Raw genomic sequence first — 25,797 nt, 5'->3', positions numbered from 1 at the left:
GAGGAAGAAAGGAGGGCACTTCTGTCACTCAGCTTCCCACTGCCATTTTTCATGCACACTGGATGAAAAAATAAATTAGGAAGCAAGTTGTTGTTACCCCTCCAACACACACAATTTATCCTAAAGAACAGACCACCACCTCCCCTGCCCAAATCTTTGTATTTCCCATTGAATGATGCTTCTACAAAGAAAGGTTGTTCCTACTGAAGGTTTTTTTCCATTGAGGTATAAGGTGCAACGCAAAGGCACTTCTGAACATCCTGTGAAACAGTCACTTTATTGCAAAATGAATATCATAACAGAAAATACACGCAGTTCAATTCTTGAAAGAAATGTACAAACCACGTTTCATTTGTGGAAGGGACAACATGAGCCACAAACTGGGGGCAAGACTGGCCAATGGGTTGAGGGGTGCTCAGCTTGTAAAATCTAAGTTAAAAGTCCTTCAGTATTCATGGTATCTTGAGTATTGTTTGAGTTCAAGGACCACAAATCAGGAAACACTTCATTAGTTTTACCCGTATATTGCATACCTGTAGCAGGTTTTTGTTTACCTGAGGTTTTTGTTATTTAGGCTGTAAAGGATAAGCATCTTGTAAACAATGAGGCTGGATTATGGGTTTGAAAGATGACAGTATGCTGACCTTCCGCCTGAACAGGCTGTTAAAAACAACAGGTAACGGGCTAGGTGCTGATAGGCAGAGATCTCATAGCTTCAAAGCTTTGGGAAATTAATCATCTTTTCAACTTATAACTGTTTCAAAGTAACTTGAATACAGGGAAGCCGCTTTGCAGAGGCATCTTTTGCTTTGAGCTTTTTGCATTTGACAGAGCAATTATTCCTAATTATTGCATTTAACAATACTATGAATGAGGAGGGAAGTGCTTTCTTGCGCTCCAAGTGCTGTGTAAGTAAAGGGTTTATTTCACTGATTTCCACATCTCATCTTGTTGGATCATCCCTGTGAACATTCTACATAGCACATGCAAAATCTGACTTGCTCAGATGTCAATGAAGTGCTGGGAAAATTCATATTATCAAATAGCAAGGCTGCAGTTGACCATAAAAAGTCAAAATGTTTCCACTAACAGAGGCAGCCTCATTCTCCTTTATACTTCCAAAGCAAAGAGTCTTTGCATTTAAAAACACATGGCATCAGTTCTGAGAAAGTTCACTGTAATTTTCTAAAATGAAGTACAAAGAAAAATGTAATTCCATTGTTTCATTTAATTTGGACACTAAATTATGTATTTGGACAAATGGGATTGGTTAATTGAATCAGCATTAAACTGTAATTTCCAAAACCCTGAAAAGGTAGAAGGAAGTAAGTAATATTGAAAGATGCTTTCATCGATCTTTGTTTCAAAATACAAACATTACATGGTAAGCATGGTCACAATACAAACTGTGGCTCTGCCACTGACTCACTGAATTAATACCAAAGTCCTGATCTCTCGCTCTACATCCCCATCTGCAAAATTGTAGTATTACTTCCTTACTTCAAAAAGTGCTGTAAAGATTATTTAGTACAATGTTTCCTCAGGGTTCAGAAAAAAACTAAGTATTAGGTATTATAAATTATGTGCTAATTTCTCTTAAGATGCAGTAAAGCCTGAGTGAAGTGCTTTGTGGGAAATCCCCACTGCGCGCTTCTGTAGTTAATTTTGGATAAGGTTATTTACATAAGAGCATTGTATAGGAAAAGAATCACTTGTAGCTTAGCGTCTTCTTTTTAAACTATTACTTGTTAGCTCTGCTAAACATGACACTGATTATTAAGAAATCCAACTGCATGTCAAGTCTATAGTTAAAAAAAAACATTAGAAGATCTATAAGAATTATTTGTAGCTACTTCTTGCTTTCCAAGCTTTGGTTAAGAAAACTTGTGCAGAACTCTCCCTGCAGTTAAGGACCGTGATAGAAATTGGTGACAGAAACTGACTGAGGAAATTATTTTTTCTGCAGCTCCAGGAACACTGAGGAGGTTACCATGTCTCCCCTAATTAAGACAGCATTTAAACACGTGATTAACTTGCAGAATGTGCTGTATTGCCAAAAGCACATGAATAAATGCTGTCTTGGAAAAGGACCATAAATAGACATAATTTGTCAGTGTCCCTGAAACACGCTGTTTGGCTTCACAGAACACCTCACCCAAACTACACAGAGTTGTGTGTTAGCTACTGGTGACTGACCTCATAGGCCACTGACCACTCTAATGGTCCACTCCTCTGTATTATGTGATTATTTTACCATAAATGTAAAAGTATCTAAAAAGCACCCCCTTCTTCCCAAGCCCTCATGCGATATGGCTGATTAAGAGTCATCCCCCAGTTTGTGTTCAGTGCAATCTAAATGCTGTTCTGCATGCTGTCCACAAAGCGCACATGCTGTCCTGTGAAAGATATCTGATTTTATAGATGCTGAAATCCCCATCACTCCTGGCTTGCAGCTTGAAGCTCTTCCTTGGTCAAAGCAGCTGGTCCTTAGGTACTTTGTGAAGAAGTCTGGGCATCGTATTTCCTAAAACTGTGGTTTCGAAAAGATTCCCTGAAATGAAATGGATACATAAATAAAGTTGGAAAATTAAAAAGAATCCAAGAAATACCTGCCATGTGAAAAGTAACAGCTGGCAAATCATCAGCTGAAACATGTTACGTGTTTGCAGGCCAGGGGCATATTCCTTCTTTTGCTCCCACCCCACACTGAACACAATGGCAGTGTGAAGAAGCATATATTGATAAGCAAAGAACTAAGACTTTCTTGTCCCAGACATGGGACTAAAGTGTATTATGTTACCTGGGAGTGAAAGGATCATGCTTACCTCATGTTGGCTAACACCACATAGTGCCCTGTGTTCAAAACAAACTTATACCTGTTCTACCTCCTTCCTGCCTTCAAACGTTGAGGAAATGGCAAGAAGTTTCCAATATCTTTTCATTAGGGCAGAGGGAAGTCTCCTCTAACAATGTGTTAAAACAACATAAACCCTTTACCCCAGGAATGAGCAGCTTGAGACACAGTTAATACTACATTCCAGTGGACTACATGACCAGTGGAAGTCAGTAGACTTCTTTAATCAAGTATGAAGTTGGCACTGTATATTATGGCCTGTTTTTAGCTGCCAGTAAAAGTGCCTTTCTTTCTTGCAAAAATGGCATCTTTTTCTATAGCTACAACACGTAACCCTGTCCTAACTGTACCTTGTGCTATGGACCTTCACTACAGGTTTGTACAGCTCAGGGATCTTCCTCTCAATCATGGGCCTAAGGTTCTCCTTCAGCTTCCCGTAGTTCTTTTTGAGCTCCAGCTGATATTCTCGCTGGTCAGCAGTAATAAGGCGCTTGTTTTTCTCCACTGCTTCACCGCACCTAGGCAAAAGAAAAGAAAAAAAGACTTAACATGGATCACCTACTTCTGTTAAACTCATTAACTTTGTGTTAGGTAATCTGAATGGCCAAGATCCATTTCCTCTGGGCTAGGTATTCCTGTAATAATTTCTCAATTCCAAGGTGATAATGAATTTCTAAGAAACCTCTGTCTTTTCTAAGTACACAAATTGAGGTGATATTTTTAAGACATTAGAAATGCTAATAAAAAAAAAATTGATTGCAGAATACTGAGCTACCTTCCTACTTACTGTAAACAGATGCAATCACAATAGCATAGAGTAGAAGCTGTATCTTCTGCATAAGGCTCATTTTTATTGAACTCAAACTTATCCTTCAGCAATTATGCGCTTTTTTGGGCTAAGGAGAGGAATATCTTGCTATGTGAGTATGCTTGTTAAGATTTACAAACATATCTAAAGCAAAAGCCATATGTGGCTACCACTACCAATGTGTCTGCTTGATAGATAGATAGATAGATAGATAGATAGATAGATAGATAGATAGATAGATAGGGTCAAATGTCTTTTTATGAACAGCTTCCTACAGAAAAATGACATTTTATTAAAAGGAAAATCAAGGCAATAATGTGAAATGCTTGATTTCTGTAAAGCGTCAAAAGATAAAACAAATGGAAGATCCTAATTTCTACACAATTGGTTTGAAGAGTTAAAATTTCCCCCCATTTGGGATGCAAAGCCTACCAAAGCATTGATCATGAGCAGATACGAGTCTGAACTAAGAGTCTAAAGTACGAGATGTCAGGATTTATGACGGTAACTTGCATAATTAATTACACAGTCATATTATCGTTGCATTATTGCGATTATTGTCTTTATTAATTCAGTTCAGCATTTCAATTTTGTTTTACTGACCTCATTATAAACTCTTTGAAGCACAACCTCAGCTTGTTGTGATGTCGATAAAGTTTGGGGTCTGCTGGAATTTCAGCCAGGAACACTTGCGCTACCTCTAGCGGTCCCTTGTAGGAACAACACAGGAAAATGTCAAGAACACGGGCTTAGGCTGGAAAGAGACTACACGTTTGGTTAAGCTGTTATTTCTTGAGCAGAAGTTATAAAAGAAAAGTCACCATAACAGCATGGGGGGGGGCTGCTCCTTTTTTCCGCTTGATACTTCCTTTGTCAAGCAGAGTTTTTGCCCGACATATTTTATCCTCTCCTATTTCCACTTCCCCTCCAGCCCCACAAAAAAGGTAACAGACAAATTCTACTCAGCAGGGAAGAGGTGGGATAGCCCTACTGCCAACCCTGGTTACATGAGAGAAAAACAGCTCCTATTTGTGGCATTACAAGACCCCAGGGCAGTTAAATAAGACCAGTGCAGAAAAGGACCACGCAGCAATATGTTACTTCAGACTAGAAGCTTTGGTTGATGAAGAATCTGGAGAAACTGGGAGTATTTAGGCTTTCAGCAAAGAAAACAAGCTCTGTGAAATAGTGGATAATGCTAAGTTTTCTCTCAGTTTTGCCTTCATTCTTTAATTTTTTTTTAATTGCCTTTTTTGGTAGCAGGCATATTTATGTTATAATTATTGCATCTCAACTTTATTTTGGGCCGCTTAGGTCTTGACTTCACATGTTTTCTGTGGAACTGTGAGTTTGTGGTGGTCTCACAGCAGAATTGTTATTATACTCTCATTCCCCAAGGATACACATGGAGTGAACAAAATGGCTGAGATGGCTAGCATGCTAGAAATGGAAAATCCTTGGATGCATCCACAAGGCTCCCAGGGCCACAAGGTGCCCAGGTGCCACAAGGCACCTACAATCAAGCACTTCCATGGGCACTTTTACCAAAAGTATACCTAATGAACAGCATACAATGACTAAATATCAAGGGATGAAATGCACATTATGACTTAATGTGTGTGACTGTATGTACTTCTTCCAGTGTAAGAGATGAGAATGAAAAGAGTGCACAATGAGAAAAGTATGCAGAAACCTTTCATCTGGCTTATTTGGATACCTTACCTGATTCACAGTGGCTCCAACTGAGCCCTGCAAAACCATCTGGAGCATTTTGGCATCCGGTGGTTCTTGGTTGGTGGCTGCAGTTAGTTCCTGTGTTTTTTTCCGCATGTCTTCAATAGCAACTTCAATTGGAGTTAAAATAAACTAATAGAAATGGAAGAAAAGATGCTTCATTACCTGAATCATGCATGCAGTTGACCTGTTTTAAATCTGGCAACACCACTATCATTATCCTGTGCCAAAAGCAGCAGTTGTGAAACCCAGGAAGACAGTTTAATCTAAATGTCATCTTGGTAGATGCTGCATCTGATCCAAAGCTCTTTGACACCTTATCATTTCCAAGAATAGGATGTGGATCTGACTCCCTGTTTGCATAAATTCATTATTATTATAAGTTACTGACTTCATGTCTGAAATGGTTTTGCACTTTCTATCTCAATAAAGCTTCCCTGTCTCTAAACCAGCTCAGAGCCCAATTTAGTGCTTTGACTGCACTTTATCAGTTAGAAGTACAGCCATAAATACAGCTCCACACATCCTCCTACACAGCATTACTACTGACAGGTCAAAAAAAGAACATACACTCACTATCCTCTTTTTTCCATAGTAAAACCCCATCTTGCATTTGTTTACCCATTCTATGCCATTCCTATTATGAGAGTAACATGTCTGAGAAATTCAGCCTCCTTTTTTTCTGCCAAGCATAGAATTTGAAACTCTTCTCACCCAGAAACTCCCTCAGCCCTTGAGAAATTAGATCTGTCCTTGAAATGCAATTACCTCTTCTTTGTGAATGACGTTGATTCTAGTTTTGATGTAGGGGAAAGCATGCATTGTGGTTAGGATGGTATTCCTCTTGTATTGCTCACTAAGTTCTCCTCTGGGGCGCCCATCCATGGTGAAAGGCGTAGTGTACATGAACCGACAGAGGTTGAAGTTCTTCTCAAAATAAGTTACTCTGTCTTTCATCTCATACTCATCAAAATATGGCTCCACAAAAGTAATTTGTATGTATGCCTGAGAAAAGAGAGAACAACCATTACAGTACTTTACAACCCAAGAAATACAAAAAGAATGATATATGAGAAATATCCTATAGTTCACGTTGGCTGAGCATGGTCTAAAAGAGCACAGAGCTGCAAATCTTTTTGGGCTACTTCTCTTCTTCAGAGCTGACAAAACTTGCCTCCAGGAAGGGTACAGCTTAACCTGTGGGATCAGAGCCACAGCAGGGACCAGCTCAGAACTTCTAATTTCCACACTCTGTGACAAGTTACCAAAACAAGCCTTTCTCAGAACCTTTAAGGATATCCCTGGGCACAGACAAACAGTCAAATTAGGAATTTTTTTTGTGCCTTAATGTTTGAGCAGAAAAGTTTCAGGGGCATCCCCCTTTCTTCATTTCTCTACTGTGATAAAGCATTCAACACTCCCAGTAGGACTTTCCCTACCTTGTTGGGATCCAGCTTTCTTTTGTCTACAGGAGCAGAGTCCTTAATCACTTCCACAGCATCCTCCCCAAAACACTGGCCATAAAATCCCTGGAAAGGAAACAGAATTATCAGAGTGTCCTTAATGCACTGCTAATGATCTATATGCCTCTAGGAGAAAGGAGAAACCATGACAATTTCTGGAATCTGTACAGTCAGTATAATGCTTCATGAATCACAGCTGGCCAGGGTAAGGCATGTTCAATGAAGATCAGTGTGAACTGCTTACAAAAAAGCAGAACTCAAGGTAAAGTGATCAAAAGAGAAGCATGAAAGAGCTGAAAAGATGCCAAAGCATATATCTGGACTGATCAAATTGAGTTAATTGAATATATTACAGGCCTGCCCGTAAGAGATGTGGCCCCAAGAAGATCGATTACTTTCATCATTCTGTTGTAAACAGGGCTACAATGGAAAGGATATACACAAAGAAAATAAAGTGTGGTACAAATCACTTTGTTACTGATTTCTATATAGCAATAATACTATTAGAACTGTGTGGGTTCATTAGAAAGTATAACATAACATTAGAGATCACATTAACACAATGTTTTTTTCTTTACCTCTAATCTGTGAGAAATCTCAGGAAGTTTGGTAATTGCAGGCTCCTTATAAACAAATTCCTGTTCATCCAAGTCCCCAAATTTGGATCCATAGAAACCAACACGGAAGTAAGTTCCAAACATTCGCTTTTGACCCTAATTGATAAATGAAAGAGGAAATTTATAATTACTTTTTTTTAATGTCAATGTTGTAGTATTTGGATGCCTTTTTTCCCTGATTGAGAGATAAGAAAAACTCACTAATCCTACTTTTTCCCTATTTCGGAGACGTAAAATTTAGGTTAATCATGAAGTGACTTCTGCAAAACAAAGTAACTTACTATTTTTTAATTCCATTGGATACACATTAACAAAATTAAAATTTTGCAATGAAAATTGGTAAGAATTTGAAACTGACTAGACTTAGCAATAAGATTCTTCTGGTGAAAGAGAAGAAAAGGGGCAGTGTGAGTGCTGAGAATTTAGCCAGGCTTTTGTATTTCTTCTGTTTATAACTAAGAGCACTAGTTAACTGACAAGGAAGTCCTTTTTCTTAAATAGATGTGGCCAGGTGGAATCATGCATATTTTCATTCTAAGTTTGACTTGTTCAGCTATTTTTCTGTAACTTCAAATGAGTTTTATATTCATCTCTGCTTTTTCCTACAGAGAGGACAGAGCCTCTTGTCACTGTAGACTATCCTTTTTAAGTAGGCCAAAGCAGATGGAAGCTTTTGTTAGAAAAAAGAAATGGATCTATTTCACATAAACATTTTTATTGTCACCAGTCTTTTACAAAAAGTGCAGCCCAGCAATGTGTCTTGCTAGCTGTGCTTTGCCTCAAGACTACCTTATTAATAATGCTGTCAAAGGCCTTCTGCAGCTTGCTGTGTGTCAAGGTAAGCTTCCTGAAGTCTCGATGTGCTTCCAGTATGGGGATGACAATTTTGTACACCTCGTTCACAGTTTCATACAATCCCCCCTTGGGATAAAAGAGAAAAAAAAAAAAAAAAGAAAAATAATAGAAGAAAAGAAGTTAGTCCTCATGCACCCTGAAAATAAACTAGATCTCCATAAATGGCCTGGCTGAAAAGGGGATTTATGGGATTCATTTTTTAATCTGCTATGTTGCTTTTTCTAGCTTTCTAAAAACTACTAATAGCAAATGAATAGTTCTGAGCTGCAAACAACAAATTAGATCTAATTTGGATCTCTGATCTATTGGGCTTTCAAGCCTACATTCCCACGTAAAGCACATGGTTTCTACTTAGGGGCTAGAAAAAAACTATACATGTATAACATGTATCGTTCAGGGCAACCAGAGTTGCATCTGGACACAAGAACCCAAATGATATCTTCAGAGGTGCTAAACCATATATCCTCTTTAGCACTACAACAATATGATGAGCTACTTGAGTATTAACATCATGACTCTTTACATGGTAAGTGTAGATTATGAGGCTGGTGGCTGTATGCTGTGTGTAAAAGCATAGAACTAAATCTTATGGGTTTTCTAAAATCCATAGTTTAAGCAAGATAGCAAGACTTTTTTATATTTTTTTTTTAAAATAATGTACTATCCCATGAAAATACCAACTAAAGGGCTTGTTTCATGCCTGGTATGATCACTTTCTGCTGATGCTGCCTGTAGTCTGCACAGTAGAGGTGGCTATATGGCTCAGCTAAGCTACCTGAAAAACCTAGCTTAGCCAACCTGGCAGAGGCAGGGCTGGGTCAGCCATAAGATGTATCTTATGTCAGCCATAAGATGTGTTTCTGCCTCTTGTTTTTTACAGTTTTCACAGGCCTGATTTAGCAGTAAGCCTTTGTTTCCTTATGCACAGTAAAGTAAGATACAGATCTGGCCCAGACAGCACCACTCCATCTTCCTGTGATTTTGGCCCTCACTCACCGTGCTGAAGAGCTCTGCAGCTTGTTCCAGCAGCCCTACGAGGCCACTTTCTGAGAAATACCTCCCAGAACATATACCATCTTCATCTGGAGACAAAACATCATCTGAAATAGCAGATTCCTCCAGTGCATTGGATGAAATGTTCTAAAGTACATCAGAGCACAGAAATCAGAAACCTAGATCAAAAGTCTATCACGGATATTGAGGCAGAAACAGTTTCAACATATTTATATGACAGGAAGAAGAATGAGATTATACAAGTGCAGCCAGGGGATACACAGTTAAATTCCATTTAGAAGTGAATGTCACATCATAAATCTCTGCAGATGGCAGATCAGGAGTTTTGCTACAAAAATCCTAAACTTTCATTCTCACCCCAGGCTTAAAAGGCAGACACCTGTAGGTTGCAAAGGGGCCTCTCTCTGGTGGCTGGATGTCCATGAAGCTGCAATGAGCCCCACCTCCCAGCCAGAGGGGTCACAACCAAAATGTTCTTCCCACTGCTGGCACCTGGGGGTGGGAAATTCCAAGCTGCACCCCAGACCTCCTGCCACCATCTTGAAGAAGTTGAACTTTCAAGTTGTTGATTTGACTTTTGCAAGAAGAGGAGAGCTAGGACATAGACAACATTGCTTTAAAAACTCCAATAATTGAATGCTGCTTCTCTTTTCAGACTCTGCCATATTACACCTTGATCCCACAGTATTTTTTCAATTTCTTGTTAAAGTTATTGATCTTATTGCGTGTTTAAATAAAACTAGATAAAGTACACAATGTCAGTCACTCCTTAAGATTCTAGACCATGAAATAACACATCTCCAGTTCTTCAGGATCCTTTTGCATAAATGATGCTGGGTAGAGTTAACATTAAAATTTTTATAATATGGAAAAATACATGTAAATGAACATTAAAATATGTGTACATGCGGTATGGAACTAGCATATGTAACTTTCAACAGCAGCAGAAATTCTAAGCTTCGATTTGCTAGTAATTAAAAGGACTTAAATTAGTGTCATAGTGTCTCACTTCAGCAGAAACTGGCAATGACAATCTGTCTGCGTGCAGGATAGATGCCAGCTGGCTAGCTAGCTGAGTCCTTAAAGACATCTTTATAAAATGGCAGAGACACTGAGAGCTGTTACTATTGATCACATTTCAGATAACGAATTGGCACCCCACATCACTAGCAACACAGGACTTTCCCCCTTGGGCTTTGTGGATGTATTTATTTCTCCATGGGTGAAATTTACTCTAGCCATGCTGCCATCACAGTGCCTGGGCTTTGTGGATGTATTTATTCCTCCATGGGTGAAATTTACTCTAGCCATGCTGCCATCACAGTGCCTGGTCTGCGCACCACGTCAGCTCCGCTGGAAGGGTGAGCACAAAGCTCAGGACGTTTGCAGGAATTAAGACTATGTCTGAATTTCATCCAGAGGGAAAACTGCAGCATGTTTTAGCACACCCATGCCACTTTTTACCTACTAGGCTTATTGAAGATAATGATTTCAACCAGAGTTAGCCTCCTTGGTACATACCCAGGGCAACTCTCTGCAACCCATGCTGCGGCTCAATTTCTGGTTTTTCCTTTTTAAACAGTAACCATTGAGGACTGTTTTCACAGAAAGGCATGTGGCCTTTGGTAGCTTTTTTTTCTTTTTGTAGCAAAGGGAAAAAAGTCCAGAGAAGTTATTTATTTTGAAAGTAACCAAGAAAGTCAGATACCAATTATCTCTTCTTAGCCTTTAAACCTGTAATAACTAATGTCAGGCATGTATTTCCATGTTTTACAGTCCACGCACTGTAGTAGGAGAGAGCCCTCATGACATATTCCTGGTGCTTCCATGATCTTTCACAAAGTGGACATGACTCATCCCCCTTTTGCTTTGATCTGCCTCTCATATTGAGGAATACTATATGTCCCTTAAAGGCAATACACAAGTTACCATGCATATCTCTGGCAATTACTTTGGACCTCACAAGACTAGTTTTCTTTAAGGAAATAGACACCTGTGCAAACCTGATGGGCTTTACTGTGATCCCCAGCCCTTATTGCCATATTAGGTATGTCTAGAGTAGCCTGCAACCTAGAGAGCCAAAACATCACAGCTGAATTAGGCTACTGCTGAGCCCAGATTATTAGCGCTGTGCTAATTAACACAGCAGGTAGACACACACACTAATCCCTTGTCTGTGGTAATATAAAGTGGCTTTAAAGTCAGTTCATACGCAATTCATACTCTGAGACTGCCTTAACACTTGCAAAAGGGATTCAGTGTAAACACAAATTAAGGTCAAAGGGAATTTCACTGAAGGTGATCCCATTCTGATTTGAGATAGTTTTGATTGCACAGAGGGAAGCATATATGGTTTTGTCCAGCACAGTATAAGGAAACATGTTGCTCTACTGATAACCAGTTTCCTGGATGCAAACAAAGTTGTTGCAGAAGACCTAGGTCAACTGATTTAATCCTTTGCTGCCTCATTTTACTAATCTCTAACAAGGAGATAACACTTCTGCTCATGCAGAATAATCTTTTTAAATACATGTTATTATCACTCTAAATTCCACAAGTGAATGTATATCACTGATATTAATTAATTTCATATCTGAGCAAAATGAAGGAACGGACACAGAAAGAGTCAATGAACTCCAGGCAAGACAGTGTGAGTAGTGTTCCTCTCTTTTATCAAGGTCATCCAAATAAGATCGTCACAGGTGCTACAAAACACCAACCTGTTTGTAAAGAATGAGAGCTCTTCTCTTGAAAGGCTTTGTAAAAATGCAAAGTGTTATTATAGTTAATTATTGTTATTGAGCAAACTGAAATTCAAAATTATGCTGTCAGATAAAGAATTATGCAATTGGATTTCTGGTCATTAAGGCATTTTATTACCACTCTCCTATGGAGCAACTGTTCCATTGGCAAATGTATTTACACAAGCATTTTGATGAGAGAGATTGATTTGTTCCCTTTAAACTTCTAAGTTTTTGCTTGCCTAGTTCCTTGTAGCATAGACTTCAGTTCTCTGAAATATACCCGTTATGGCATAATCTGCATAATCTGGGAGCACTGGAAGGAGGAATTGGGAGAAATTGGGTCAAGTGTGTGAGATTATAAACTTTCAAGGCAGTTTGGGAACAGGATGACATTGGAAGGGAACGCAGATTTCACCTATATCTAAATGATGATAGTATGTAACAAGTAGGGAGACAAGTAAAAAGTAGAAGTAATGAATGCAAGTTAAAAGTTAGGAAGTACACAAAACTGATAAGGGATGCAAAACTGCAGAAGTATAAATCCATGGCCAGAAGTTTAGCCAGTAAAAGGGACCGGCCGCTTCTTAGCCAGAAGGGACTGACCACTTGGGAAGATTACAAGAATGCTGTTAGAGTATGCAGGGATGAAACAAGGAAAGCCAAAGTCTCCTTGGAATTAAAATCAGCAAGGGATGTCAAAGTCAACAAGAAGGGGTTTTTTTTTCAAGTATATTGGAGGTAAAAGGAAAACTAGAGAAAATGTGGGTCTGGTGTTGAATAAGACAGGTGCCATGGTGGCAGAGGATGCAGAGAAGGCAGAGTTGCTGAATTCTTTCTTTACTTCAGCCTTTACTGCTCAGGCCAGTCATCAGGAGTACCAGAGTTTGGAGGTGACAGAGGAAGTCTGGACAAAGGAAGACTTCCCCTTGGTTGAGGAAGATCACGTTAGAGAACACTTAAGTAAACTGGATATTTGCAAGTCCATGGGTCCTGATGGGATGCACCTATGAGTGCTGAGGGAGCTGGCAAAAATTGTTGCTGGGCTGCTCTCCATCATCTTTAAAAGGTCCTTGAGAACAGGTGAGTGCCCAAGGACTGGAGGAAAGCCAACGTCACTCCAGTCTTCAAAAATGGGAAGAAGGAGGACCTGGGAAACTACAGGCCAGTCAGCCTCACCTCCATCCCTGGAAAGATGATGGAACAGCTTGTTCTGAGCATCATCTCAAAGCATATGGAGGAAAATAAAGCTATCAGAAGTAGTCAAGACGGATTCACCAAGGTGAAATCAGGTGAGACTACCCTAATAGCCTTCTATGATGGCATGACTGGATGGATAGATGAGGGGAGAGTGGTGGATGTTGTCTACCTTGACTTCAGCAAGGCTTTTGACACAGTCTCCCACAGCATCCTCATAGATAAGCTTAAGAAGTATGGGTTAGATGAATAGACAGTAGGTGGATTGAAAACTGGCTGAAAGACAGAGCTCAGAGGGTTGTTATTAGGGGCACAGAATCTAGTTGGAGGTCTGTAACAAGTGGGGTTCCCCAGGGGTCAGTACTGGGTCCAGTCCTCTTCAATATATTCATCCATGACCCAGATGAAGGGATGGAATGTACCCTCAGCAAGTTTGCTGATGATACAAAACTGGGAGGGGTGGCTGATACACCAAAAGGCTGCGCTGCCATTCAAGGAGACCTGGACAGGCTGGACACTTGGACAGAGAGGAACCTGATGAAATTCAACAGCGGCAAGTGCAGGGTGCTGCACCTGGGGAGAAATAACCCCAAGCACCAGTAGAGGTTGGGGGCTGACCTGCTGGAGAACAGCTCTGAGGAAAAAGACCTGGGAGTCCTGGTGGACAACAGGATGACCATGAACCAGAAATATGCCCCTGTAGCCAAGAAGGCCAATGGCATCCTGGGGTGCATCAGGAAGAGTGTGACCAGCAGGTCGAGGGAGGTTATCCTGCCCCTCTACTCTGCCCTGGTGAGGCCACATCTGGAGTAGTGTGTCCACTTCTGGGCTCCCCAGTTCAAGGACAGGAAACTGCTGGAGAAGGTACAGCAAAGGGCTACAAAGATGATTAGGGGCTTGGAGCATCTTTCTTATGAGGAAAGGCTAAAGGACTTGGGGTTTTTAGTCTGGAGAAGACTGAGGGGGGATCTGATCAATGCCTATAAATACTTAAAGGGTGGGTGTAAAGAGGATGGGGCCAGTCTTTTTTTCAGTGGTGCCCAAAGACAGGACAAGATGTAACAGCCACAAACTTGAACATAAGAAGTTCCATTTAAACATGAGGAGGAATTTCATTACTTTGAGGGTGGCAGAGCACTGGAACAGGCTGCCCAGAGGGGTGGTGGAGTCTCCTTCTCTGCAGACATTCAAAACCGTCCTGGACAAGTTCCTGTGCAACCTACTCTAGGTGGATGTGCTTTGGCAGAGGGGTTGGAATAGATGATGTCCAGTGGTCCCTTCCAACCCCATATAATTCTTTGATCCTGTGATTCTGTGAAAAAGAGTATATATAGCTATCTTAAGAGTAAAGGAATTTAAGAATAACACTAGTCCATCACCTAACTGCTAAGGTGGAATTGCAAATATGCCCAACATACTAAACTCAATGCAAAATGTGCCAAGTCATTCAATAATGTTCATGTTTACTATTCTGAAGGAAAAGAAACAACAGATGGTATGGTTATATCAAGGGATGATGAACGTACCAACTTCTAGCGTTAGCCATTTCAAAATCAGCTGGACCATAAAACGTGTCCCTCAACAGTTTAAAAGAGCTAAGCAAAAGGATATTCAGGCAGAGACCATGGACTTGCTATATATTTTAGAAAAGTGTGGGAGTTCCAGAGGAGCCAATACGTTTTGGAGACCACATTTTTTAAAGTAAACAAGATGAGCAGATAGTGCCTGGTTTATCATCCTGCATCCAGGACAAAGTGATGGAAATACCTTTTTTTTTTTTTTACTTAAGGAAAAATTAAAGGTATTGTAATTAATCTGAATCAATACCAGACTATAGAAAGCTGATATTTTTAAAGAGATTACAATCTCATAAAGGTAATAATGCCCAAACAGTAGAAGCCTATAAAACTTCTGAGCTGATTCCGCAAAACATTTCCACTAATTAGTTGGAATGATTCATAATCATTGCAGCAAACACTCTGTAAATGAACAATGGTCTTCACTAGTCTTAGAGAATAATAATAAAGGAGGAAACATCAAGACATGGGAATATTTTCAGGGTTCAGCTATTCCTATTTTTAAAAAAGCTGTAAGATCACTGAATTTGCACATGAAGTCAGTTCAGGTAAGAGTAACCAAACCCGCATAATCTGAAAAATTGTGTATAAATATCTACATTTCAAAATGTCTAACTCTAGCAACAAAAAGTTATGCTTTCATCTATGTGATGTAGAAAAGAAGGGTGAATAACAAAACCCAAGAAAACTCGCTGGAAATGATCAATGTATTACTGAGTAAAGATCTCAACAATGCCAAAAGAACCAGTGGACTCTTTGGAGAGATAAACTGAGAAATACTTCCTAGGCTTAAAGAACTTACGGGACATTTTTATTTGACTTTGATGTGACTGCCTATAGACTATAGTGATTGTGTCATTCACCATGTTGGTTAGTAACTGGAGGACAGTCAAAGGATTGGACGAGATGCCTAAAAGAACTGTGTAGCACGGATTACCTAGATCATGAGAAAGATGTTTGAAAGATGCATATGTCACAGTTGATAAGTAACAGCCCTAGAAAAAGGCATGTGATAACAGAGGGGTTCTACTTAGCAAACAAGAAATTACAGTATCCATCTGCTGGCAATAGACGCTAGACACAGACAGATACTAAAGTACCAGTTTTCATCAGTAAGCATAAATCATCAGAACAGTCTACTGTGAGTGGTGATTGATTGTAATTTTTCCTCCCCCTTTTCTAGTCTGCTTAACACAAGAAGGAATACACATACCAGAACAGGCCATCCCAGCTGTCAGACCCTGGGAGACTTTCCTTACCTGAAAGCTGACGCTGCCCACTGGGAGATAGTTTCGATCTTCAAGCATGCTGAGGTACTCTGCCACCAGCGCTGCCGCATGAACCAGACACATGGCTGCTTCTGTGTAGCACTTCCTCTTGGTGTGCTTCTCTGCCATGTTCTGCAGCCAAGTCAGCCTCAAGTCGGGCGATGTCTGGTATCCTTTGGCAATTCTAACAACACAGGGCAGAAAGGAGGTGTGAACAATCACTTCTTCTCAAACAAAAGGAAGAACCTTTATAATTCTCCACTTTGGCTGAATGGAAGGAGACATCTCTGTCTTTATTCTGTGTAATTCACTAAGCACATGGGAAAAGAAATCTTTAGGCAGGAGTAGGCGGGACACACAGGGGCTATGAGGAGAGTGGAACTGCTGAACCCAAGACTCTTCAGTGTTCATCAGTCCCTGCCTCCTATCCTTGCTTAAGTCTATGACCATCTCCCAGTGGCTCCACCGCAACATGCTCAGTCCCACAGCCTGAGCTCTGCTAAAGTGGGAATGTACACCAACAGAACAGCTAGACGGTTTGTCCACAGCTTGTCCCTAAAACACACTGTTCTTGTGCTCACCTCACTGCAGAATTTCTTCATTAGCAAATCTAAATGGATTCACCTGTACATCAGATCCATGAGCATCTCCGGATCTTCCTGAAACTCCCTCATTTTTACTGTATCTGACAGGATGCTGTTCAGATTACACAGCAGCTCCTCTACCTGCAGTAATAAAAAGATCAACATCCATTTCTCAGGTGTTTATTTTTTCCTTTATAGAAAAATAACAGCATTTACACCAGATGGTGTTACTCTATTTTAGTCCCTTATCCAAGGAAATGTCAGGATTCTGAATTGCTACAAGATATATTTTTCCAACTCTATTCAATGCAGCAAAGACTGTTAGTGTAGCAAATACTATACACACATTATAATTAATAAAATGAGCTGGAATCCGTTGATCTGTTTATTTCTGGATGAAAAAAAATGATCAAACATACGTGCTAATAATCATCTTTAGTTGATCTGTGATCTGATAACAAAGCAGATTTTTGTAAGTCTTTGTAAGTCTTCAGCAAAAGCTGAGTTACTGTAAGAATTTTAGCAAAGCCTCTGCCAGTTGTCTGAAATGTTTTTCCTTATTGCTGCTGTCACCTTATGAATTGGAAAAGAGAAAGAAGTTTCCAAGATGCTACTTGTCTGAAAACATAATGAATCAAATTCCATCTTAGGAAACTCTTATAGGGTACAGTTCCTGCTGGAGTCCAGAGGAAAGCTGCACAAAAGCTAAGAGATGATTCTCCTTTCCATGGAACTTCTTAAGAGTTTATTCTATGGAATTATGCCCTCCACCTCTTTTCCACTTATTGTTGTGTTAGGAATGGACTCATGCAATAACCTCTGCATCTTAATTTTAATTGCTTTGGATGACCAAGGTCTAGGACTTGCTCCAAGCACATTCCTATGTGAAAGTTCCTAATAAAAGCCACAGATGTCATAAATTATTTGACCTGAATGGGAAATGGAGTTGCCTGCATATCCGCATCTTCCTCTGCATAGGCTAGGATGGTTCGTAAGGATCGTCGAAGGAATTCCTCGTTAAACTCAGGTGATTTGCCAACCAGAGAGGCTAGTGACATGGTCACCTGCATCTTCACTCTTGCAAAATTCTTCGAGGAAAAAAAAAAAGCATGAGTGAATGATGGCACTGCACCATGCATATAATTTCACACACCTCTGCCTAGTGTATAAACCAAACCCACTTTCTCCTGCCTACACTGAGTGTGTTAAACTCACCACTCACACAAGTGGCCTCTGGTGTATCAAAGCTAGTCCTGTTTTACCTGGTTAAGCCAAAGTTCCCTAATTCTGGCATGTCTGTACTTTGGGGCAAGACTATACCTTGAAATACATAGGGCGAAGCACCTCTTTTCCCCCTCTGCACAGTGGCCAGTGGATGTGAAAATCAGGCTACCCCCAGAGGAGAAGAAGAGGAAGCAGCACTGGGAAAACATTCTGGAAACAAGTCTGGGAACCAAAAGGCCTCTGAGGCTTTCATGTGCTGATGCATGATGCCTTGCTGAGCATGGTGTCTCAGAGGCACATTTTCCTCCTGCAAAGCCAACAGTTTTTATATATTCAAGGCTTTTAAAATAACAGCTAGTGAGAAAATGCTGTGCAAGTTCATATGCTACCCAAAATGCTAATGTATGTCCTTTGATGCTAAGACATTGTGAACCTACATGCATAACATATGCACTTTGCTCCCTATGTGTTGTAAAAACCAGAGCCTGCTCCTGGGACCAATATAAGCATACAGTAATTCTACTGAGGTTGTATTTGCATTAGAATAGACCTAGTCTAAGTTTAACTAGTTCTGACATAGGAGTGAAAAAAACCCAGCATGGCAAAATGAAGAGTATTGCTTATGCATTGTATAGTCCTTTCTATCAGAAATGCTGTTGCATTTGAAGATGCATTTACAGAGGTTGCAGAAAAAGTCACATTTTCCTAAACAAAGTAATGAACAGTTATTAAAACTACTTTACCCTCTACACTTCTAGCACCTCTTCTGGTTCAAATGTGCTAAACAGCATAACATATGACCATTTATCTGTAGATGCATTCCATTTGCTATCACAACTTTAGCTTCATATTAAATTGATTGCAAAAAAAGGTGGCACAAAACATACTGCCTTCTCAAAATCTTACACTGGTAGAGCTGAAGCTGTATCTCATGAGGAGATAAAGAGTGGCACAGGCTTGAGTCCGTGTAATATCTATGCTGCTGCTGCAGTGATGGAGAACTCTTTGACACAGGTCAGCACATTGTTCAACCTCCTCTTCAAACAGGAAATCTCCAAACTAAGGGGGATAGAGAAGAAAATATTCATTGCTCTCATTTCTGGCCATTAAAACATCATTACCTTAGTGCACAAAAATCACAGGATTCAAAGACTAAAGTTTGCAAAAACTACATTTTATACTTTTAAAATCTGGATTTCAATTCCTGTGATGCTATAGGTTCCATTTTTAAGCTTTTCTACATAGAAGAAGTGTTTGAAAATAGTCTTTGTTTTTAGAAAAAGAGTAGCAGAAAGAGAGAGAATGAAAAAATTTCTGAAAGCCCCATAGCTTTATGAGTTTTTGAAAACATCAGTTACTGCAAAATTCTTAGAATCACAGAGAGTTGCATTTTCAGAATATATAAATGTTGATGAAACATGCAAATAATTCCTTAAGCATAAAGAGCAATTACTAGCTTTTTGCACCAATGCCCTACCCTTCCCTAGCCCTCCAGCGTGTTCTTCCTCCTATGATGTGCCACAAAACTTCCACTGCCCAGACCCTCCTTTACAATGTCTCCACAATGCATCTTGCAAACAATAAACCTGGGGGGAGGATTTCTGCCCTAAGACACTCTCACTGTAGACAGCACAGAGGCACCAGTACTGTATGTACATATGTAGGACTGATAAAGGTGTGCAGGCAGAACACAGGTTATTATTTTCCATTTGCAGGCCCATTTCCCAGTTCTCAATCTTTCTTCACTCCATTATCTCCCTATTTTATGTCTAATTTATATTACAAGCCTGCTGGCACAGGGTTCTATCATTTTTATTCGTAAAATAACATCTATGTACCTACAGTGCAATAGAAATAATTGGAATGATTGCTTCATAAAATACAGAACTGAGTCAGCTTAACTGGAAGATCTATTTCAATGAGAATAACAATTGCTTCACAAAATTCATTATTGTAATTGGAAGTTAGCTTTCAAAGATAAGGTACAATGAAAACATAATTATGAGTTTCATAACTATGCAGATACCTACCCTTTAATTAGGCTTTGTCAGCCAATCTGCATTTAACAGCAGACAGGCATTAATTGGACAGGAGTATCCTGTTCGTTATTTGCATTTTAGAATAGTTCAAGGGAAAAAAAAGATTTCATGGATTTTTCCTTTGTGAAACTCTTCTCTTTGTAGAAGAACAAATTTTAAACAGATTTTAGAGAGTCCCCATGAAGCATCTAACCCATTATGACCCATATTATAAAAATGTTGAGTTAAATTCTGTCCTTATATACATTTTGATTTTTTTTTTTAATTGGTGATACAGAAATGAAAGAGAGGTTAGGATTTGGCTTAGTTTTCAAGCAGGATGAAGACATGTCAACATCTTAAAACCTACTCAGAGTTTTGGAACCCATCTTAGAAGTAAAAACCTAGAATGATCTGCCTGATCTCTGATGAGTTAGCTTTGATTTCCCCACTGCCCAACTGATTGGAAACTAGTCCTGATGATATAATAATTTAATTTTGACTTTATGGAATCTGTGCAATCCTTGGCATTAAGATTCCTAACTAAAATCAGAATGCATGTGAAATATAACATGGATGTTTTACCTTTTCATTAGTATATCACCTGTATTTAAGAGGAGACTGCTAAAACCATGACATTATTGAGATTCAGTTATTCCATCTTGTATGATCAATGAAACAGCCTTACAACATTGCTATATATACACATTTGTATTTACATATGCAAAACATCTTTAACAAATGCCAAAGGTGAAGTGGTAGGTAAATGCACACAGCTCTGCTCTAGAAATGCTGCTCTAATAACTTGATTGGAAGCATGAAAACTTAAGTATGTTAAGAGCATACCTTAGCAATGAGTGCTCTAAGTGTAGCAAAGCAATGAGTCAGGTAAGTGGTGCTCTGATCACAGCCAAGAGAATTTACCAGGACCTTCAAAACTCCTCCCAAAAGATTGTCTCTGCACTCTGCTGCAAAGCTTGCCTACACATGCAGGAAAAAAACAACAATACCTTTGTGAGGTTATTCAGCAATGAACTAGCACATAGGAACCGAAGTTCTGCTCTCCTGTCTATGAGACACATCCAGGAATTTAGAGATTGCAGATTTTTCATTTGTTAACCTCTGCTTCAAAACACTTTTGTAGTGATCAGGAAGACTGAGGGGAAAATGTCCCAAACATTTCTCAATATCTGCAGAACCTTCCATGCATTTTTAAGTTCAGCCAGCTTCTGCAGCGACTCTTGAAGCTCTGTTTGCGCTCCATCCAATCTTTCATATGCCTTGGATCAGGAAATGAACCTGTGGTGGGCAAGCACCATCCTTCCCCTTGTCCCCTCATGCTCTGATTTCCTGGGGCATATAGTCTAAATAGGCATACTGGTATGCTCTGATCAAACCCACAAACCAAACAGGGGAGAGACTAGGTGCTATGAGTGGTGTCATGCAAAAACCATGCCCAGTACTACAGGAGTCTAGTAGCTAATCATTTTTGTACTAACAGGTTTTCAAGAACTAAGTTTTCTCCTTGCTATCTATGAATATGCATGTTGTTCCAACAGTAGTATTCCCATACCCACGAATTTGGACTGTCTCTCCTAAACTAGGAGACCATGTTTAAGCAGAGCCAACTATCATGGTTCCAATGCTGTTGAAGAACCTGTGAAATTTTACTGCATCTGGCTCCTAGAAGCTAAGTAAGTTCTGCAGGCAGGCAGCAATTTCCTTTGGATTCATTGATCTTTTTCCCTTCAAGAGTATACAAGTTTATGGAAGATCTTTAATTAAAACATTTTGCACTGCCTAAGAAACAAAAGGAGAAATGAATCTTCTTTCACTGGCTTCTGAGGGAGCAGGGATTGGTACCAATCCAGCTCTGCCATTTCCCACCTGGATGATGTTCTCTTGCATATCAAGAACGATCAGGTTAGCTTCAGTTGCCAGGTTTCCACTGATCAGAGCTTCTTGATCTAGCTCAGCTTTTGTCCTGCAAAAAGGAGTTCTAATTAAAGCATGCAGAGAGTTCCCCAAGAGTTAGATAGTCTGCTGTTTAAACAAAGTCAAAATACAAACAATACCATTCTGAATGATCCTGTAAAAGCAAACAACGAAAATAGTGTTCAGAGGTGGTTCCTAAGACATACTGTGTCAAATGAGGAGAGCTGTTATCATAGAACAGAAGTCCCAAAGGGGACACCTGAAAACTAGGCGTCTGGATAGTTCAGATAGATGCTTCTGCATCCTTAATAGCAATCTGTGTAATGGCTACTCTGCCCTCAATATCATGTTCAATTGTTCAATAAGCTATGCAGTAATTTCTGAATGCATTACCTGTAGCAGGACACTAAAACCCAAAATGGAATAAAAGGCAACCGATCTGACACTTTTCAGGAAAAAAAAAAAAGTAAAAATAGAGGCTTGGGCAAAGGGGAAATTGCTTCAATGCCACAGCAGCAGTCTTTAATGTAAGTAATTTAAAATGTTGATTCTTGAGACTGTTGACAACATAACACAGCAGGTCCAACAGCTGCAGGGTCAATACAGTGGTGCCCCAGGCAGTTAAGAGAGCACCGAAGCATGTATAAAAGACAGAAGGTGGTGGTAAGGCGATGCGTGATACCCTGTTAGTTTACACTTAAGGATGAGCTGCAACACAGCTCCTCCACAACCGGATGCTCTTAAGCATAGGTGCAGCTCCTAACAGAAGTGTATTTTCAGAGATCACTTCTATGCCAGAAACACAAAGAGGAGGCTTTGTTCTTTCTCCTAAACTGCTTAGAAAAGGGCTGTTTCATGGCCAGAAGCTGCTGTCTAGAACTTGAAATTAGAGCTGCTGTCACTTGGGCCAAAGTTTGTAACATGAATGTCTATGGCTGGAGCAACACCCTTGCAATGACACTTCTGAGTGACTGCAAAATCTGTGGCTTTTCTGCCATGTTCATTTACCTTTTGTGCCCAGCAGTCTTACCCAAAAAGAAAACCAGAAAAGAGCTATCTTTTCGGGCACAACCAGATAGTTCTGGGAAGGACTAGGAAAGGAAGTCATGGAGTTGTACTATTGTTAATTACAATGACTCAAATCAACAAAGAACAGAAGGGTCTGCCAAAAGTGCCATAATCAAGCCAGGGATCGCTAAATATGAGTAAGAACTGAACAAATCAAGCAAACAGCATAGCTGTTTGAACCATTTCCAGCAATCATTCAGCCTTGTGCATTAACCATGCTGACTGAATCCTCTCTGACACCACACTTAGCTTATAACTGCAACTACAATCACAAAGCATGCTGGAGACTGAAGAAGCAGCAGGCTGAGTGAGGCTGAGTGGCCTCACTGTGCAAACCTGCCATGCCACATACTACCTGCAAACACCTTGCTTATGGGACACAGACACTAAAGGGATCCACAAAGAATGAGACCAAGGATCTCGCATACCTCAGTGATGAGTGCTGGGTAAACCAGAAAGGCCTGGACAGTATGAAGAGTTTACTTATGTAACCAGAAATTTTATTTTAAGTGGTTTAACTAAACTCCTGTAAAGAGATATTATAGAGTTGCTGCTTTAGGACTGTTTTGCTTTGATTTCAGTGAAACTGCCTGGGAGAAAGCAAGCTACTTTCAGGGCAAAACAAGAGTATTCACACTGGATCTGCACCTCTTCCAATCCGGCACAGAAGGTGGAAGGATTATTTTTTAAAAGTTTGGAGAAATTGCAAATTAACAATCTTGTGTTAAAAATGGTATGAAATAATCATGTCTACAACAGCATAGCTGCCACATAACAAAATTCAAGCAAGTATCTACGCACAAATGACACATCTCCTTTAGGGAAAAGCAAACAGTTCCATGCTTACAGACACTTAGCATGTACCATATGAAAATGCTGTTACAACACAAATCACCCACAAAAACACAGTTTTCCATAAACCAAGACACTACTACCATATAGCGCTGATAAGGTGAAACGTACTGAGACTTTAAAACTTAAAACCTGCAACGAGAAAAATATTCACTACAGAATCATCTTCCCCTACTCCTGCCAATAACTCTTCTCAATTTTAACACAGAATGTCACACCCAGCTCAGCTGATTTAATGTAGCAAAACTTATACAAATATACTGTATACGGTGAGGAGCCATAGCAACACCAAAATAAATGTCACAGCAAGCCTCTGTGGAGTATTTCATACAACTTGTATCAATAACTGGTGTTTATCACACTGCTAATCAGAAGGAAAAAATGTGTGGATAACTATTTAAACTTCTCATTCGAGTATTTGTAATCTCTTTGGTGTGTCATAGCAACAGTTAAATACTTCTGCCACATAAACATTTTCTATTTCTTTCTCTGACAGAAGAGGGAAAGGATTGCAACTGCTGATTTTGTAATAAAACATCTTAGAACATAAAAAACCCAAACAGCTTGGTTCTAATAAAAGCAGTATATATTTATTAAACTACGTACTTATCTTGTCTCTCATTTGCCTGCCGCCAGTGAGTCTGTTCCTTTCTCCAGCGCAGGTTTTCATTTAGCCCTGCTGACCTGTCATTCCCTGAAAGTGCAACATATATCAGTGAGATTAAAGCAAAAGGGGACACCTGAAGTCTGATAGCCCACTGAAAGAATGAGATACATGTCTGTAGCAGTTTGTCAGAACTAAAAGCATTCAACTTCACAGCCTCAGGGCTCTAGTAAAAGGACAGGACCCCATCACTTTTTTCATGTAGGATTTCTAGAACGTTAGCTTGCTTACAAATGTCTTCTAAGACCTAAACACAAATTGTTCCAATTATTAAAAAAAAACACCTTTTTTTGCTATGAACAATTTGTTCTTATGGGTAGTTCTGACACCATTTCTTGGCTTTTGATTAGACACTAACACAACTTCTCAGAATGTCTTAGGACTTCTTAGTTGGCCTTATATTCTTCAGCTGAGAAGAGCTCACTCCTGGCTACACTGTGGCTAGCTGAAAGCTAATGATACTTTTGTCTACAGCAAAACCAAGAAAGGCCTGCAAGGGAAAGGACTGTGGGTCAAAAATATAAGAACGAAAATGGGGCGTGTGCATAAAACCCAAAAAACTCATTTATGTCTCAAAAGACATGGGGAGATAGAAGTATCAAGTACCAGCTGGTATTCTGCAGCGCTTCATCATTTCTCCTCTGGCTCCTTCACCTCTCAGTAAAGCCTCTTCTAATCGGGCCTTAACGTCTCGCGACTTCTGCAGAGCTTGGGTGCTAACTTTATCTGAGCTTTGTTTGCCCTGAAAGTAAAGTCAAAGCAATCAACACATATGCCTCCATCTTTGGACATGAGTCCAAAGACATTATATCTCCAGAATCAGACACAACAGAAGGACCTGTAGAGGGGGCAAAAAGCAATCGATATGATTGAGTAATATATAAAGGTTAATTAAATTTGCAAATGAGGAAAGAGGTAGTATATATATTGCTAATAAACAGAAATATGTATCTCCAAGTGCTACAGAGAGAGAAATTAAAGCTCAGAGAGAAGGTTATTTGATACATTTCAGACAGTCCCTGTTGGAGAAGGGAGGCCTGATGTCTAGTCCCAGATCATCTACCTAAAGGGTCATCTACCACAAGCTTGCTTTGAAATGGGTAGAGTATAAGGAGAACAGCTGCAGTATTTACTTTTGGTTGTCCACCAAAAATAGCCCTCAAATCCCCAGAAAAGGAAAATAATAAAACAATTTAAGCCAGCTTCATATGACATCCTCAAAGGTTTTGACGGCATTTTGCTTGAAGGCTAGCGTCAGTTATTTTATCTGAATGAATTTGTCCATTTGTAGCATAGATTAGACAAGAGCTAATTTAACAATTGT

The 25,797-nt window shown here is 39.7% G+C and overlaps 1 protein-coding gene across 1 annotated transcript in view; it reads right to left on the bottom strand.

Moving 5' to 3' along the window:
- Positions 1-280: 280 nt before the first annotated feature.
- The window catches only part of DOCK8 (dedicator of cytokinesis 8), a 95,766-nt gene continuing 70,249 nt past the window's right edge, over positions 281-25,797 (bottom strand). Inside the window, exons 32-48 of the mRNA XM_014965122.1 lie at positions 25,080-25,215; positions 24,416-24,503; positions 21,842-21,938; positions 20,801-20,935; positions 18,843-18,995; positions 17,642-17,800; positions 16,753-16,853; positions 16,120-16,312; positions 9,328-9,471; positions 8,266-8,397; positions 7,438-7,572; positions 6,836-6,925; positions 6,165-6,401; positions 5,385-5,528; positions 4,266-4,372; positions 3,205-3,372; positions 281-2,551 (exon numbers count right to left, since the gene is read on the bottom strand). Coding sequence (XP_014820608.1) covers positions 2,488-2,551; positions 3,205-3,372; positions 4,266-4,372; positions 5,385-5,528; positions 6,165-6,401; positions 6,836-6,925; positions 7,438-7,572; positions 8,266-8,397; positions 9,328-9,471; positions 16,120-16,312; positions 16,753-16,853; positions 17,642-17,800; positions 18,843-18,995; positions 20,801-20,935; positions 21,842-21,938; positions 24,416-24,503; positions 25,080-25,215 — 2,283 coding nt within the window. The 3' untranslated portion in view covers positions 281-2,487. The remainder of the gene's footprint in view (positions 2,552-3,204; positions 3,373-4,265; positions 4,373-5,384; positions 5,529-6,164; positions 6,402-6,835; positions 6,926-7,437; positions 7,573-8,265; positions 8,398-9,327; positions 9,472-16,119; positions 16,313-16,752; positions 16,854-17,641; positions 17,801-18,842; positions 18,996-20,800; positions 20,936-21,841; positions 21,939-24,415; positions 24,504-25,079; positions 25,216-25,797) is intronic.

The sequence above is a fragment of the Calidris pugnax genome, unplaced genomic scaffold (genome assembly GCF_001431845.1).
Source record: "Calidris pugnax isolate Ruff unplaced genomic scaffold, ASM143184v1 scaffold273, whole genome shotgun sequence".
Classification (NCBI taxonomy): domain Eukaryota; kingdom Metazoa; phylum Chordata; class Aves; order Charadriiformes; family Scolopacidae; genus Calidris; species Calidris pugnax.
The sequence above is the reverse complement of the archived record's forward strand: the minus strand, read 5'-3'. Positions and strand labels throughout refer to the sequence as shown.